This window comes from Calypte anna, chromosome 1, assembly GCF_003957555.1.
Source record: "Calypte anna isolate BGI_N300 chromosome 1, bCalAnn1_v1.p, whole genome shotgun sequence".
NCBI classification, from domain to species: domain Eukaryota; kingdom Metazoa; phylum Chordata; class Aves; order Apodiformes; family Trochilidae; genus Calypte; species Calypte anna.
In genome coordinates this window covers 163,760,935-163,780,105 of record NC_044244.1, presented here as the reverse complement: position 1 = coordinate 163,780,105, position 19,171 = coordinate 163,760,935, and the positions used below count along the sequence as shown (strand labels likewise).

The 19,171-nt window shown below is 34.1% G+C and overlaps 1 protein-coding gene across 1 annotated transcript in view; it reads right to left on the bottom strand.

Moving 5' to 3' along the window:
- DIAPH3 (diaphanous related formin 3) overlaps positions 1 to 19,171 on the bottom strand; it is a 211,428-nt gene that overhangs the window by 140,763 nt on the left and 51,494 nt on the right. The window contains exons 10-17 of the mRNA XM_030453061.1: positions 18,639 to 18,749; positions 18,104 to 18,222; positions 17,839 to 17,955; positions 16,504 to 16,622; positions 16,307 to 16,371; positions 15,596 to 15,700; positions 13,041 to 13,373; positions 11,835 to 11,949 (exon numbers count right to left, since the gene is read on the bottom strand). Of these exons, the coding sequence (XP_030308921.1) occupies positions 11,835 to 11,949; positions 13,041 to 13,373; positions 15,596 to 15,700; positions 16,307 to 16,371; positions 16,504 to 16,622; positions 17,839 to 17,955; positions 18,104 to 18,222; positions 18,639 to 18,749 (1,084 nt within the window). The remainder of the gene's footprint in view (positions 1 to 11,834; positions 11,950 to 13,040; positions 13,374 to 15,595; positions 15,701 to 16,306; positions 16,372 to 16,503; positions 16,623 to 17,838; positions 17,956 to 18,103; positions 18,223 to 18,638; positions 18,750 to 19,171) is intronic.

The following is a 19,171-nucleotide window of genomic DNA, read 5'->3' as shown; positions in this document are numbered from 1 at the left end:
GAGACTGCAAATGATGTAGATGCTATTATAGGGATTCTAATTAGTCTAGAAAGTAAAGAAAAATATAATTTAACATAAAACAACAATAATAATCATATTTAATATCCAATCCCACATCTTTGTATTAGCCTCACTTTTTAAAATGCTAGACAAAGACAAGAAAGGAAAACTAAGTCTACTCCACATCAGATGTAGTCCTTTGCATATTGATTACATTAACATCTCTAAGTGCTGTAGAATAGGATTTTATCCCTTTCTTCCCTTACATTTACATACACATAATGGTTGACTATCTAGTCTTGCTGGCTTTTGGGGAATTAACCTCATCTCATATATATCAAAATAATTTCTTCTTTCTGCTTGTAAACAGTGACAAAGTATCCCATCATCACAATTATCAGTAAATGTCATTTACTTATAGAGCAGAATACTACTTTGCTTAAAGCTATAGGACATCTTTACCTCTCTAAAGACTGAATACAAATATTTCCCCGAGTAAACAAAACAATCCAACTGGTGATTAAAGAATAAGCCTTATCTTCAAAGAGTGAAGTCTCATAAGTACAAAGATCTATAGCAGTCAGGGACAAACACCTAAAGAGGTAAGAATGAACAATTTTTTATTACTTTTAAGGAATAAAAGCACAATAACTTCCACTTCACCCTAAAGTTAGGCAGTAGTTCTAGCAAAATCAATCTCAGTATTTTCTTGTCAAATAAGAGGCAAAATAGCCCCCTGACACAAAGAAACTCTTTGTCCTTAGTTTCACTTACTCTTTTCATACTGACTTATTTTTGCCACTATTCTTTCAGGAAGGCTTTTATTTAATCCCAAATACATTTAATACTTTGACTTTTGGTCCACACTCCTAGGTTCCCACAGCAACAGTAAGCTGTAGTTCAGAACCATCTACTTCCACTGCATACAGGTATTGCGTTCTGGAAAAAAAAACCAAAACCTATTTCTATTCAAGTGGTTCAGATTCTTTATTATAAAGTACATATTTGCACATCACAGCTTAACTCAACATTTGCCCCCGCTTACTCATTACCTCTGTGGTGTTTTTTGCTGAATAAGGAAAATTCACAGGTGCATTCTGAGAATCAACCATCAGCAGCAAATAAATTCTGTCGTTCCTTCTTTCAAGTTTGACCATGTCCAGTCCTCCATTTATCACTACTCTTTCTTACTCTAAAAGAACAATTTAGTTCATACTTCTAGATTACTGCTACCAATAAACTTTCTCTCTTGCGTTTTTGCAGTTAGGGTGATCTAACCCAGTCTGTTTCTTGCTATATTTATTTAGGTTTGATACTTTTCACAGTCACACCATAGCTCTTGAATTCCACATGAAAAGATTTCTCCTGCAATATGAAGCTGAGCTTTGAATCCCTGTTTCTCTTTAAGCATTCCTGTTACAGTTACTCTCCATTTTGTCAGCTTTGATAGGAGGTTTCATTCAATCATTCTTGCTGAACATTTAATTGCTTTTTCTGTCTTCCCACTGTTTTGAATAAAGTACCTAACACTTTGAGATCTTATCTTAAAATACCACCAACAAAACCCAACATTCGTCTGCACATATATCACATTCTTAAAATATGCAGTCAAATTTTAAGTGCCATGAGGCAATACACTGCATGATCAAGGAACTGCAAAGACAAGCAGACACCCTCAGTAGGCTTCTAGCTTGCTACTGTTGCCAGCTATACATCTACATGTAAAATTTTAGAAAGGGGCATTTCTGTATCAGAGGATAAGTCAGATTGTACAGCAAGAAACATTAAATCTTTATAGCTGTTAAGGTAACAGAGCAGATAAGGTTTCAAAGTTTCATTATGCAGGTGTCCTTAGAAGTGAAAAAAATTTTAGTACTATATAGTGAGTTAAAAAGTAGAGTCCCAAAAACTCACCAAAATAGGAAGAGTGAGGAAGTAAAACCGTAAATAAGAAATACAAAGTTGTTAAAAGCCACCAAATATATTGTCCTCTGTCTTCATTCTCTTAACCTAAATGAAACTTCAAGTATCAAACTAATACAGAAGAACAATGTATCTGAAAACAGGACTACCCTTTCACTGTACTTAGCTATTGTGCTTAAGAATAATAACAATATATATATATAAATAAAATAAAATGAAAACAAATTTTAAAAATCATGCAAACACATCCTGTCTGATCAGAAAAATTTTCAGAATGCTCAAAGAATATTTCATTGAAACTCCAATTTAGCTCCTCCAAATAAATCTTAATTTCAGATCATTTAACTTTTCTATTCTTACATAACTTTCAGAGCCTCATTGCTATTAAGAGGGATGAGGGGGGCTTTTACAGGACATTCACAGAATACACATCTTTCATGATTATACTTGTTTCATCAAATGTATTGAAAGAGTGCTGTTAAAAAGTTTGTTACGAAATGATCAAGACAAGATATTTACAGACTAGAAGAATTTATTTAGAATGAAGAAACTGTATGAGAAATTTATATAAAGACCACATGGAGGAGAACAGGTACCTACAGTGGAAGTCTGTTTCTCAGATGTTCACATGAAGTAATCAACTTACTAATTTTTATTTAAGACTCTACTTTAAGTAAGAGAAAAAGTTACATATGAAATTAGGTCAGAAAATACTTACATGGACCTAGAAGGTAAAGGGGAGCATGTAATCTTACTAGGTAAAGAAAGAAGGTGTGTATAATCACTTTTTGCAAATGAATGAATTAAAATATTGTTCTAGAAGAACCAGACTACAGGTTATTCATTCACCTACATTCATTAGAATGAAACACTGACAAATATACCAGTATATACTGCATGGCATACCAGTATTTACCTAACTACTGTGTAAGAGCTTCATAATTGGAAGTCATTGCTCCATTAATAAATATTCTCATTGATTAATTTTTTTTTGTAATTTTTTCAAAAATTTATTGTCCTCAAAATGAATTTTCTCTGAATCAAGCCATTCACCACAGAACTAAATGGTAGATTTACTATAGCAGAGGAAGTAATGGTCATGGAAATTTAAATGGTAATAATGTTCATCAACAGTAACTTTGAAGGTTTGCCAAATAAGGTTTGTAAATATTTTGTTTCTTGCATTTAAATTATTTTTCACAGTGCACAATGAAAGAAAGTTACAATAAAAACACTGTTGTAATGAAGATTTTATGGCACTCAAATATAGTGTTTCCTACTGTAAGACACACATAAAATCTTGTAACATCAGATTAGAAACTAATGAAAAGCACTTAGTGCATAAACATGTAAAAAACCTAAAAAGATGTGAAACCCACAAAAATAGGTTGGTAGTAGGTATGGGAGTCTTAGAACTTGCCTGCAATACAAACAATAGCAAATTACTTCTTGCATGATCCTCGCTGATATAGGGAAAAACAAAGTTATTAAAAGAAGTACTTTTCATCAAATAAACAAATTTATTAGACTGAGCAGGGGCCCTGTGATGAGCCCCTTTAACTTGCATTTTAAGCTCCAAACCTACTTTTCCATTCCATTGCTGTTTATGCTTTGGGACTTATGACAATAAGAATTTTTTCCTCCCTGGGTACATGAAAATAATATCTGTCTCCTCTAAGATTTTACTTATTCACACTGTAAAAAAAATCTCTACTAGAAATCAATACAGGAACACTCTTGTTGCTTCTAAAACATCAAGCCCTGGAAGCCTTTTCCTACCTCTGTGTTGTGAAATGGCAGTGGAGTGCTTTTGTTAGCCTGAATATACTGTCGTGTTGTCATCAAACATGAGCTGACTGCAGGCTAATAGTACATTTTGGGTAGAAATCAGCTAGGAAAAAAAAGAATTGCTTGTTTGAAATAAAAAGGTAAAGAGTACAGAAACTACTCCTTCAAGGCACTTCACTGCAGAGAAACAAAAGCAGTCAAGCTGTTTTGAAGCTGTCAGGAAATAATAAATACTCTGTGCAGAAGGTAATAATCAGTCACCTAATAACAACACATATTGCATATATGCACATATGCACATACTGCCATTTAAAAAAAAAAAGCCAAAGTTAAAATAAATAAAATCAAGGTTAAATTAATACTGTGCTCAGGTACTTACAAGTGCTGTAACAAACTTCAATGATAATCTGTCTGACAAAGCATTTCTTAACTCCAAATAAAAGCCAAAGAACCCTTTCTAGCAACAAAAGATCTTCTAAAACCATTTAATACAATACCTGACAGACTGCTCCTATTGTGCAGTGCTACCAGAATAGCAATCTGATGTTATTAATGATTCTGATGTTCTCAGATTTGGATATTAATGACACAGTCAGGCAATAATTAATAATTAAACAGATAACTAATCCTAAGAAATTGGAGAAAAACAACTCACTCCACCCAAAAAAACCCCAAAACACACAGACAAACGAAAACCAACTATAGAAAAGGGAAATCAGTGTCACAATTTATTGCTACAAAAGCAAACTATAAATCAAATGCTATTGTCAGACTATTCCAACCACTGGTACATTAATGTCCTCTTTGGGTTTTCCATTTTTTGTTTGCCACATATTTGTGAAATGATCTGGATATGAAAGTCAGGTTTTAGAAGGTGCTGACATTCTACTTCTTTAAACACATTCAATACTCTGAGCAGCTGAAGGTTTTTTCCTATCTATCTGTGATGGGACAATAGAAAAAAATAAATAAGTCAAACGCATTTTCCCCAAATTTGGTGTAGCTTGCCTTTGAGAGTAGTTGCAAATGATCTCCCTATCTCTGATTCAACACAAAAGCTTTTCCATTTTATTAGAGAGCAGTTTGGTGGGTATCTGGCAGTCAGAAGATTCATTCATAAATATCTATCTGTACATAAAAATATATTTAATACAGATATCTAAATAAGGACAGAGATGATTCTATTTGTTAAAAATATAAATAAATAATACATCTGCTACCTATGCAGCAGTAAACATACCATCTTTTTCCTCCATGGAAATGTGACATACTGAAATTGCAAGATACCATTGAAATTTCAGTGCTGTCCCTTGTAAATGCCTGTAACTTTCTGATGCATTCTTCAGAAAGAAAGTCTGTTCCTTTTATTATTTTAGATGCAAAAATATTTTAGAATAATTTTGGCAGAATAAAAAAGGGAAGCTAGGGTGATACTGCACGGCAGCCAAACTTAAAGCATGGCAGGCTTTACTTCTACTTGTACACAGTTACATTAAAAGTTGCCTCAAGTTACTCAGTGCTGTACTATTAGCAGAAGTTACTATATTGTTGGCAATCTTACAGGCTTGTAATAAAATTCCATAAGAAGCACAGTTTGGAGCAACTTTGTAAATCCACCCTCCCAGAAGGAAAGTTTTAGAGCACTGGGCTCCACATAATCCTTCAGGTGGCTGACCCAAAGTCCTATTGCTTATGCTGGGTATGCTATGTCAAATACAGCACTAAACTATTTTATATTAATGATTTGACTTTCTTGCTAGCATTAACTCTCATTCTAGTTTAAAATGTTTGAGTCTTGGTTGGCGCCATAGCTGTTTAGACCTTGATGATTTTTCTTACAAGAGTATACAGAGAAATAAATAAAAAAGAAGTTTAAAAATCACAATAGAGAGAACTATATCGACCTTTTCAAGACATTAGGTGGTAGAACTCCCATTGAAGTGCTTTATTTCTGAATAATCAAATCTGGCAGGAGCTCTGCTGTGATGGGATCAGACACTGCCATTGCCAATAAGATTAGGTGGAAAATCTGTCCCAGTTGATAAAAAAAAAAAAATATAAAAAAAAGAGAGAGCTCATGCAATCTTTCTTTCTCGAGTTTACTCATTCAGTTCCCTTTGATATACAGAAAAGAAAGAAGAGTAAATTTCTAATTTTCCATGCCATCTTCCATTAACTGTAGTTATTTGCATACTGCTAAAAATAATGAAGAATTTAGGAGCACTTTCTTGTATGACTCATCTGCTATTTCCAATCCTCATTTTGGCTTTAACACTTTAAATATAAAAGTTACATAAAAAGTTAGATCAAGTGAAATCATTTTATTAATAGAATATATAAACACCTTACACTAATTATAAATAATGTATTTCAGCAAGCTACCACCTTTTTTATATTTTGCAGAGAGGAAAGAAATCACCATTTTGTATTTAAATGCTTCTAAAGATTTAGTTTTGGTTAAAGATTGCTTTCTTGCACACTACATAAAACCTTCTAAGTCTGGGAATCACCTTTAGCAAACCACTCTAAGCAACATGAACCTGGTTCTCTCTTGAGTTATTCTAAGCACACATCCCACATATATTATTCACCAACTTTCACCAACTTACTGCTGCATTTCCTCCACACCAATACTTTTTGAAGTATCTCCACAACTAAGTACATTTCTTATAGGTGCTTCAATAGTTTCGTCCCTTTTAAAAGTGACAAGACCAAGTACTGGCATATAAAAACCTGATTTTAATAATAGTAAACCTTAAACATAGTAGCTCCGAGCTACTGCAAACAAGCAGGCACTCTTCTATCCATGATTATAAACCTAATAAATGCCCTGCTGGCTCTGACTTGTGTCCCTTCTAGCACAGAGCCGATGTAACCTACAGAGCTGATGTAAGAAATGTTACTCTAAAAAACACTATGCCAGCTTTCTCACTACTTATAATCTATTCTCCTCACTTCCTAAAAGGTAAAGTTCCTCTTCCTACAAGCTTTCCTATTTCTTTTGGACTTATTACCCCCAAATTTGTCTAATGTTCTTTGAATTGGCTTCACTTTTGAAGTTCTCACCCAGTGGTCCCACCAGTTCCCTGGCTAATGTAATTTTCAAAACATTAAATAGACTTCTCAGTATGAGCTGAAGGATCCTTTGCAAGAAATTCAGAATTCTAAAAGAGTATGTGAAGAATGTCCTATTTACATTTATCTAGCTACATTTAATGAGTTTTCCTGTTATCTTCATTTGGGCAGGCCTTCCACACTTTCAACACTATCCTTTTACTTGAGATACTGTCTTTCCTATCAAGCCACACACATTTCTTATGCCATAGCTCTAGATGGGTTTTTCTGAATTACAGTACAAAGTTTAGTCAAATCTTTACTATGATATTTTCAGAATAGCCTCTGCGTTACCAGCAGGCAGGGCTATCTTGCTTGACCATCTTTCATCCAGCTCCCTGTCCTGAAGTTGAATACTTTATAATAGATTTACTTGGATTCTTCACTCCTGGTACAACATTAAGACAATGATCATCCTCCCCTTCTCTCCTGTTCTGACCTCCTAGGTCATGTGCATGACTGAAGCCCATTCCCAGAAGAGTTCCTTCTCACACTGGTTACAGAAATACTGGATACAGTCATTTGTTACATCCAAAGTTTTTAGCTTCTCGTAACATCCTGATGAGGTAGTGAAATCTCACACTTTATTGCCAAAAAACTTGCAGCTTCTCTCATCTCACATATTTTCTCATCACAGACATCATCTGATCTGAGAGCTATTAGTACAGCATAATATTATTAGACACATTTCAATTTACACAGTAGGATTATTTTCCCCTCATCAGATTTTCATGGTGCTACACTTCATGCAAGTCTGCAAGTCTAAACATTTCATCAAAAGCAGCAGCATATTAACATGATACCTCAGTAATGACTCTTCTTCCATTGGTTTTCCAATAGATCTATTATACAGTAATGAGCATTTTCATTTGTTCATCTTACATTTTAGGCTTAAGATGATATAAAAGCATATACAAGGTTTGCTCCAGTTCTGCAACTCAGTATTTCACATGCCAGTTAATTTTTACATCATATATTTAGTTTAATGTTCTCAAAGAATTATAGTACAGGATTTCTTTGATACCATTGTTGCCAAAAAGGCTTTTCACAGATTTTCTTCGTTGATCTGCAACCATAAGTATAATCCTGATAAGTCTTAAACTGATATTTCTTAATATTTCTTCATCTTTCGAGACTCACTAACCTACACACATATCCTTCTTTTTGCCTTTAAACAGACAACTTATAAGAAAACCAAAGACCATTCATGCAAACCATTTACATTCATCACCTTTTGTTTTTTTCCTTTTCTTTCTTTCTCAGCCAGGGAGACAGCCATGGTGAATACCTTCTTTTCATATTAATATCCTCAAAGCAGTGATTTCATTCCTTACTTTTGAGATGCTGATATAACAAAGCTAATGATTTAAAAATTACAGAATCTGATTTGTTTTGGTTTTTTCCTTGGGCATCTCACAATAAACTCTCATGTTTTCTTGCAAATATTTTAAATGTATGTACACATTTCAGTCACAATAAAATCTTCTCTCCAGTACTTGCATTGAAAATATTCCAGCCACACAATGACCTGTATTGCCAGATTCGAAACTAAGTGTCCTCCCACACACCCTGCATAGCAGTAAATTTATTTTCTTTTATGATAAAGGAGTTGGCTTTCCATTATCCCCTACCAACTTCTTTCATACATATAAATCCTAAATTTCTTTAAGATTACAAATTTATTCTGAGAGAAGAATAAATTCTGAGTCAATAAATAAAGTACCTTTTGTCTTTAGTAAGATACTACAAGAATACGTCAGCAATTGATGTATTGACAAATCTCATTTTTCCAGCTCCAAGTCTTAATTTTTATAAAACACATTGCTTTGACAAATTGCTTCTGTTTCTGGAAAGTGGCAAAACCAGCTTTATAACAAGTACAAGAAGGAAGAGGAAATACCCTATACCACCTGCAACCTTTACATGGATTCATAATCAACATTAGCATCATTTCTACTGTACAAGCAGAACAGTGAAAACATATCCTCCAGGAAGTTGCCAACACTGTTACTAGTCAGTCAGAGAAGTGTCAAGGAAGGTCAAAGACCTTCTACTCTCCTCCTCTCTCAGGGAAAAGTGTCTGGGGTACTCTTTCAGTTTGGGGTTCCCCACTTCAAGAAAAATATAGATATAATGGAACAAGTACAGCAGAAAATCATGCAAATTATTAGAGAGATGAGAGAGTTGTCAGTCATGAGAAGAATAAAGGGCAACAGAACTCTTATTGCAGTCTCATACTATGTAGCAGGTTCTTAGAGGTGCATAACAAGCAAGAGACAACAGATACAAGTTGCAACAAGAGATATTCCAAGAAGATATTATGAAAAATATTTTGCCACAATGGTGATAAACACAGGAACAAGTTGTCTGTCCCCCCAGCTCCATCTTTAGGGATGTCTCATATTCAACTGAATAAAGCCCCGGCAACATGAATTAGACTGGTCCTTTTACAAATGTGATTGGACCAGCTGACCTTTAGAGATCCTTTCCAAACTAAATAATTCCATGATTCAAGGACACGTCTCTGACATGTCTCCAAAGATCATCTACAAAAGTGATTTTTTTTTCTCCATTTACAACCTTTGCTCCATGTTACTGTTCACTATTTTTCCTACATGCTGAAGCTAGACCCTCTTTTACTTTTTATTCTTGCAGTAATATTTCTTTCATATTTCCATAACATCTTCAGTTATTTCAATTGCTTCAATATCCATTCAGAATCAATGTAATTTACAACTTCTATACAAACATCTGCTAAAGCTTCAAATGTATTCTATAGTGTTCTGTATTCCTTCTTCTAGCAGGAATTCCTCAATGGATTACTTACATATAAATAAGACTTCCTCTTCTGGATCAACACTGAAATACTTCTGGCATATCAACTGGCAAAATGCAACAACTGAACATTTGAGTACTTCAATCTGATTTTACTTAATCAGAGTAAAATTCATTTAAAGCATCATTGAACATTTTGGCCCCTGCTTCCAGAACTAGATACCTCTTCTTACACAATGACTTCAATGAAAAGAGTGCATAAGCAGACCCTTCAACGGAGTGGAAACAAGCTCATACTTTGCATGCTATCATTTGGCTACAGAATCTTCAACTTCTCATCTTTTGGGTTTTAGAGATAAAGCTTCAGAAATAGTCAAGGACTGTTCCCAGAATGAGTACGGTGAATAGATTGCTGATTCTATTTTTTAAAAGCCCAGTATTAGCATGGTGTTAAATCTCTTCAGGACTGAGCACTGAAGAAAAATGGATATCAGCAATTTCTTTGGCAAATTTTGTTATAATCAGCAACTTACGTTTAAGCTACAAAGAAGCAACCCCTCTATCTATGGTCATGAGAGCAAAAGAAGTTACTTTGATGTCCTTTGTACTAGAATTCATGCTGCCTACTTATGTCTGCATACATACACGCTGTCTACCAAGATGCCTGTCTACTTATGTTTAATTTAAGTATTCATGCACTTTCTGTAAACCACTCACTTAAAGATGACATTTAGCTTCATGTAGCTCTTTGGACACCTATTTGCTTTTCTAAACAAAATCTTTAGCATCTCCACTTCCTTTCAAAAATTGAGATGACGGCACACATATTATCCATGTGAGATGCAAGACTTCAAAACTAAAAAACAAACAAACAAAACTAAAAAAAAACCCCACAAAAACAAAAACCCCAACAATCTCATTAAGCAGTAAGCTCAACCTGTGGAAAAAAAAAAATTTCCTACAGGCTAGAGCCCTTTAATCACTCACCCACCTTGTCCCTCCCAAACTGATATAGCAGAATACTTTACTGAATTTTCAACTGCAAATCAAATAATTCTCTTCTGTTATGTTTTGTCAAAACAATATATTCCATTTATTCAATTAAAATATGAAGGGATGTTAATCATGTTAACTCTAATGTCCTGTCCATGGAGATTCACAGTCCTCTTCTGAGCCCTTAAAATGCTTGTCCTGAATATGATCACCTCCCAGATTTTACTGTTTAATTACACAGAGAGAACAGTATTTCTGGTCAGTGAAGTCCTCTTGCCTTTTCACCTTTCTACAACATTATTATTAGTATCAACAGTAATCCACTGTAACACTCAATTCAGTAGAAATACTTTTAGAGCATAAAAAGCGTGCTTTGAAAAAAGCAGAATAAAGTTCTTTGTTATGGTGACAAAGAAAATATTTAATTCACACAAAGATATAAAAAAATTTTTAAAAATTAAAAAAAAAGACAAATTTGAGTATACCACATACTACATCAAATAACATATCAAAATATAGTCTTTTCATTTTGAGAAGGAATTAATCATTAATCACCTCTTAGGGTGCCCCAAATTACCAAGTCCCAGATACCAATCAAAGAAGGAGGAAAAAAAGCAATATGTCAAGAAATAACAGTGAAATGGAAATATAGGTATTTTGTAAATGGTGCTGAATAATCCAAACTTCTAGTGAGACAACTTACTACCAAAAAGGAATAAAAGGTTTGAAAACAGGCATACTTTCAGATGTTTTACTCATATACACCTTAAAAGCTGAAGAAGCTAAACAAAATATCAAAGGAGACCTACAGGTCTATCAGAAAGTAAAAAAATTCTTTAAAACACTCTCCTCCTTCATGCAACCTAAATACATCATTATCATATGCATTTTGAGGGTACACACATCATCTTCTGGACTCTAGATTAGGTCACAGTATTTTAAGGTATTCTGACAAAAATTTATAAATATTTTTTCAACGATATAGATGGATCCATAGGCTGCAAGCATTTCTTGTTTTGTTTGGTTTGTTTTTTTATAAGGTTTTCCTTATAGGTGTCACAATTTTTGTCACTCTTTAAGTAAAATAGTTCAATATTACCACCTTAAGCAGTCTAGGATTTTCAAACTTTTTTCTTCACACATTCCACTTAAAAATAGAACGTTAATGCTATACTGTGAATTTTTTCATGTAAGAATTTTCAAGGTATCTTTAAAAAATGAAAATTAAAGCAATTACTTACCCCTTTTTTGACAACAAAATGTATGTTCCAATTTGCAAAGCATGTCAGCATTCTCATACTTGTTCTCTTCTGCCTTAACCCAAAAACAGGATTCTGTCATTTCCTGAGGCCTGATCTAGAAGCAAGAGACATAAAACAAACTTAATAAATATTTTGATGCTCTGCAGCGACTGTGCTCTGTAGAGTCTAAAGCAAATTAAATACTTAAGAGCTCTGTAAAATATGTAAACCTTTGCTGTATAACTCATCTTTAGAACTGATAGTATATTTCTGCTTGAAAACAATATTCTGTACAAATTCTACACAGGAACAAATCCAGGTGTGTTTTGAAAGTCTCCAGAGGAGAAGACTCCACAACCCCTCTGGGCAGCCCATTCCAGTGCTCCATCACCATAATGTTGAGGTGAAACTTCCTGTGTTCTGGTTTAAACCCATTATTTCTTGTCCTATTACTGGGCATCAGTGAAAAGAGATTGGCCTCATCCTCTGGACACTGACCCCTCAGATATTTATAGAGATCAATAAGATCCTCTCTCAGCCCCCTTTACAAAGGCTAAACAGCCACAGTTCTCTCAGTCTTGCTTCACAGAAGAGATGGTTAAGTCTCTCAAATCATCCTCTTCACTATCCATTAGACTCTGTACCGTAGATCCCTGTCTCTCTTCAGCTGGGGAGGCCAAAACTGGATACAGAATTCCAGGTGTGGTCTCACCAGAGTACGAGAGCAGAAGAACCTCCCTAGATAAGCTGGACAGAATTTTGCTCATGCACCCCAGGATACCATTGGCCCTCTTGGCCACAAGGGCACATCATTGTCCCATGGAGAATATATTGTCCACTAGGACTCCAAGGTCTTTTTCCATAGAGCTGCTTTTCAGCAGGACGACCCCTAATCTGTACTGGTGTTTGGTGTTATTCCTACCAAGATAGAGGACTCTACACTCATCCTTACTGAACTTCAAGAACTGTATACAAGGACTGACCTCCTCAGGCAGCTCAGAAAGTCAACAGATATTTACCCAGATGAACCATGAGTCAGTGAAACAAAGCTTTTAGAAAACAGTTAAACAAAAGGCAGAAAGTGTTCATATCTTACAAAATTTTAGCTAATATATCAATTACTCCATATAGTCTTATTCTTCAGTCTATTTGCCCTCAGCCCTATGTAAGATCTTACATCAAGTATTTGCCACTAATGAGTACTACCTTGGACCAGTTGAATCTTTTCATTGTGACCTCAGGTCTGAATTCTTTTTTCGGCTTCATTCCAAATGGTAAAGTGCACGAAGGTGGAGACCACTGTGCTCCAGGCAAGCCTGGTAGAGGCGGTGGTGGAGGAGCACCACCAAAAGCCAGAGGTACTCCCAAGCCATTCAAAAGTGGTGGAGGAGGAGGGGGAGGTGGTGGTGGTGGAATTGCTCCATTAGAAGGCAGTGGTGGAGGAGGAGGTGGTGGCAGTGGATGAGGTCCTGCAGCTTCTGGTGGAACAGATGCATCTCCACACGTTGGCGGTAGAAAACTGGGTGGCAGGGAGCCATACTGATAAGAAAAATATTCTTATGCAGCTTCACATTTTTTATGAGCAAAATACCAGAACAATTGTGGTTTGTAGATTAGATCTACAAACCAATTGAAAGACAGTGGCAGTTTTGTTGTATAAGACTGTCAAATATGAATTATAATGGGGCCAACATGGTTTTGATTTCAAAAGTGAAGTATCAACAACTGAAGCAGAAGTTCAGGCCAGAGAGTATGTGCTACAAATGAAAAACTGGAATGCTATATCCCATTTGCCATATTTCACTGTTCATGATCTAAGAAGGGTCTAAGGTAGTTTGATGAAATTTTATGTAGACTGCAATAGTTTAGCTCAAATAGAAAAAAATAAAAACCTAGTGTTCTAGTGTTCTTACTTATCCTACACATTACAGAGAAATGTTACAGGGACACAGATGTAGAATCTGGAAAGATTAGTAATTCTGTTGAAAAACAGATTACTTTCCAATATAGGAGCATTCTCTTTCTACAGCATTTAAAGCCCAAAGAAATGACCAAGAAAAAGTGCTTCAAATAAATACATTTGCCCGGCACACAGGCTTCTTATTCTATGTAATGACATCTATACTGTATCAAGACAGATGTAATAGCACCTCATTAAGGCTAAAAATACTATTTCTACAGGTGATAGCATTAATCAACTTCTCACCTTATAATTATGAGATGAAACACTGCATTTTATTATTTCTTCAAATTGGGAGAAACACAATAAGCAAAAAATTGAATACTTTTTAAAGGAAATAGCTGAATATCAATAAATAATAATTAGATGCACAAAGGTATTATTGTTTTGAATTTCTGAACATATAAATTGTTTACAGTGACAAGCACACATTGACTAGTTAGGCTCAAATTATGAAAAAAATATATATACAAATGCCAAATATAACAAAAGAGTAAAGGAACAAGATTAGACGAGTATTAGTCATATGAGGTAAAAGTAGCCATGCTAAGCAGCAACTGATATTTTGAAACTTAAGACAGATTTTGAAGCCTTTTAATACAGATTTAAGAGTACTAAGCGCTGTAATTGATTACTTGATATTTACAAACATTTCAAGTATCCCATTAACAGTGGGATTATTGTTAATCTGATAATTAGAAAGCATAATCGCGTTATATTCACTGGCTACACATAAAAAACTTATTTAATACAGTGAATGAGAGGAAAAGTAAAATAGGAGAGAAAACCTGCTTCCATCATGAAAAGTATTTAAGTATGTTTTCAAGATACACATATAAAAATACTTTCCTAACGAATGATATACACCCCTCATTAAATTATTTTTTAGAAAAGAAAATTTTTTAAGTTTTTTTACAGCCCAATTGTTTATGATATTAACAGTTAATTCTGACCAGAAACTTGATGTTAACGTAACTAATCTAATCTAACTTGATTAGAATTACATTTTTAAAAAGACCAAAGCAAAACTCCACTGATTTGCCTAAGAAAATGAAACAAGCTCAAAATCATAGAAAACTTCTATGATCAAAACATATTTTCGGACCTTTCTATATGCACGTCTTCCCAAGGCTGTCTTTCCTTAGCCATTTTTAGACTGTGTTTCTTATTCCAGGAAATAAGACACAGGAAAAATCATCTGGTTACACAGTCTCCATATACAGTTTTTAGAACTGAAGAAGTTAAAAGTTAACTCAAGAATTACTCTCAAAAACCTGCACTACTCCTCTTCTCCATTCTCCTCTTCTCCATTAAAATACCTATTTATGCTTGAAAATTGAAAAATTACTGAGAAATGTTCTTATCCAGCCACAGGTTATTTCTTTCACTGCTAGATATCCATGGTAAAGCTTCAGCAAAGCAAACTGCCTAATGAATAATTTCCTGTGGAGGGATAAAGATCACAGTGATGAATGCTAATCTAAAAGTATAAGACTTATTACCCTATGTGGTTAATTACTTTAGAAATATATGACACTGAAAGAAAAACCCAAATGAAACATAAGAAAACTAGTTTAATTAAAAGAGCTCAGGCACAGAAAAGATCATCTGGGAACAGGTAATTAATGTCACACTACACTTCTTTGTATAAAACAGAAATAAAGGAAACCAACAGTCAATAATAATCGATAACAAGGATACTTTGGAAAAAACCTCAATTCTAATCAGAATTTGCAAATGATGCAAAACTGAGTCCTTTTCAAAAACAGTATTTCACACATTCATTTAAACTGTCTTATACCTGTGATTGAAAAGCTTTGAGTTCTGCTTCAAGTTCTTTGATTCTTTCTTCTTTTTTTTGCAGTAGGGCCTGGGTCTCTTGATGAACTACAAAATCTTGTTCAAACTTTGGAAAAAGTAAAAGGAAAAAAAAACAGGTGATACTAGTCAGTTCTGCATCCTTTCTGTAGATTCCAACTTTTCCTTTTGTATTTGCTAAAACTCATGTGCAAACAATACTAAGGATACATACAACATGACTGTTATTCTACCTTCCATGTATCCACTGAGTTGAAGAACCATCCCTATTACCACAAGTCTTTATTATATGAAATGGCATAAAGTACTTAAATATTTTAAGTTGGAAGTAGAGTAGTTTAAAAAAAACTGATGTGCAGTATTACAGAGTATGTAAATGCAAAAGAGTCGATTTTTACTCTCCCTCTATCATGTTGAAGAAACTGGTAACTGTTCAAATATATTTTGGGGTTTATTTTAGGGAGATATGTACATGGAACCTTAATATAAAAAATAGAAAAATTCTCAACTAAGGTTAACAAGTTCATACCACCTTTCTCTGCTTCCTAATCCATAAGAAATGTCCCAATTCCCACCTAACATAGAACTAACAGCAATTTGAAGTTAAGAATTATGCCACATTCAGTTACACCATTCATGAAGTCATTAAGTAATCCCCTGTGTCCATTTTATGATCACCTTCAAAATCACTTACTTTTCTGGAAAGCTCAGAAGCCCTCTCTTCACATTCTTCTAATCTTGCTTTATCTACACAAATATCTTGAAAAAACAAACAAACACACTTGTACACAAACAGGAAACAAATGATTCCTAATAACATGTACAATTTTAACTGGGGTTTTGGAATATACAAAGAATGATACTGTAATCTTTTCTGAACATACTACTTACCTACTAGGTGGCTGAAATCTACATCTAGTCTTTTACGATATGTGAAATCTGGATCTGTTCCACTTCTATGTAACACTATCTGGGACACACATTCTTCAATCAGTTTGAAATACTGTGGACTAGAGACAGAGACAAGGTTTTTTACAGCAACTTATTTATTACCGTATACTTAAAATCTTGTCTACAAACACAGTAAGGTAAAAAGATTTGAGCTAACTTATTTCTAGAGAACAGTAGGTGCCAACCCCAGAAATTTCAAAAGGCAAATACATCTGGCAGTTTATTACACAAGAACAGATTACACAAAGTCTGAAAAAACAGGGGACCTAAAGATAAATCTTTCTTATATTATAAACCTGCATCTGTCTCCTATGGATAATAAAGGCAGGAAGGACTCCTTCCTGCCTCCTACCAGTAAAGAGAAGGCTCTTCCTCCAGCTTGATCCCTTCTGTTTTTTTAACTTTTATAACTATTGATGCATTACAGCCCTACTTCAGTAGGAGGAATGAAAAGCACCTTGTTATAAAATGTCAGGCAGAGGAAGGGGTATGGGATTGGGTGGGATGAGGTATGACAGGTGTGTCACTTGCAAGCTGTGAATTCAAACCCTTTCAGGTGGAAGAGATCTGTCACAGGTGTACCTGTGTACAACTGTGCTAGACCTTGGCGGAAATAAAAGGTTATGCAGAACACCATGCAGAAAACAGATGGCATTCCTGTCCTGTTCAGTTTATATCTGGTTCCTCCAGTCTTTCCACAAAAACAACACAAGCAGATTGCAGAAAGGAAAGTATTTGTCAGCTTCAAACATAGGAGACTCCTCTGTAATTTATCTGACAAATATTCCAAAAAACACTAACATGTCCACACTGACCTATAAGGTATATAATACTCAAATACCAATCAAAAGTTACTCTAAATTCATTGTATGTTCAGATTTCTGTATAAAGTGGACTTTCATGCATACCCAGTTTTGTTCTTTGACTTAAATACACCACAAAATTACAATGTCACTACTGTGATATATAAATGATTACAAGACATGTCCTGATCACTTATATTTGCAGTCAGTAAAGTTCAGGTCTCAATAAAAATTTCCTATGTTTTAATGTAAAATTGTATCTTGAGCAGAAGAGACAGACACAAATACATGGCATTCTTTCTCAAAGCTGATTCTTCTGAGCATGAGCTCATAAAGGAAATTTACAAATTGCAGTCTTCAACAAAAAAAACTAAACTGCATTTATCATTATGTTTATGGAAGAAAAAACATCTATTAATGACTAAATAACAATAACATATATAATTAACATTTAATAAAGCATTAAACATACCGTATAAAATAATCATTTCTTATCAGCAAAAGATGTTGGAGAATAGAAAGAAAATATCCTTCAGCACTAGTATCTTTAACTGTATTCCATACCATGTTGTAAACATCATTTACTTCAGTAACAGTGTTAAGGAGAGTAACAAGGAAAAACAATATTTCAGTCAAATGTTGACTTATAACTTTTTAAAACAGAAATTATAGCAGAAAAATGTCCACTATACACACTATTTTGTCCATATTTTTTCCTGCAGATATCAAAAGGATATTCTAGTTCAGATCTAATATCTTCTAAACGATGAGAGAATTCAATCATGTCTTCTTCCTTATGTTCATTGAAAACTTTCAGCTGAATATCTAGTGCTTCATTCTTTATACATTTCAATTGCTGCAAAAAAGAAACAGTAAAAATATTTGAAAAATTAACAATTCCGTATGTAAATAAAACTTATCTTTTCAGTAACTTCCATAAGTCTATATTAGTTTCAAGTTTAAAATTACAGTAAAAAACACATTAAGTTAGATATTGAGGAGACAAACATGTCTTCACAACTATCTGCACAGCAATCTGTCACAATCTAAATCGAAGTCCTGAAATGCTGAGGGATCAGCACACAGTTCAGGGAGCACACTTTACCTTTTCATTCTTATTTTAAGAGTGATTCTCATCTACTGCCTATTCCCAGACTTAATTAAAGGCCTTTGAGAATATTTTATTAGAATTTTTTCTCCCATTCCCCCTCTCAAGCTCAAATAGTCCAATAATTTAAATTGAAATGCAAAGAGAGACAACAAGATGCTTACTGGCAATATCTCTTTCAATCCAGTGCGCATAAATTCATTTCTGATGTGAAGCCTAAAATCCAGGTCATCAGGAGATGTAACGAGAGCATTGATGAGCTGCATGCAAGCTACCTACCAGAGGAAATAAACTATTTTATTTCTTAGATTTCAATATGCATTATAGTCAGAAAGACATAACAAAATACTAATTAGATAATACATGTCTAATTATTTATCTACTGTAATCTTACATTTAAGACACTAGAATTTCCTATCAGCCACACGAGGCATAAATAAAAAACACTAGTTAACAAATTGCCATAAAAATGAAATAATACCTCACTCCATTGAATTTTGTCATATAACTAGCAAGCTCCTGTAGTAAATGAACTTTAGAAGACAGTAAACACCTTGACAAGTGTAATTCTCAACACGTAAAAATCAATACACATTTATACATACATATATAAAAATTTGTGACATAGTATTAATGGTAAAGGCTAGTTTGTGTGAACAGTAGAAAAAGGATTAAGACAAAATGTTGATTAAACTAA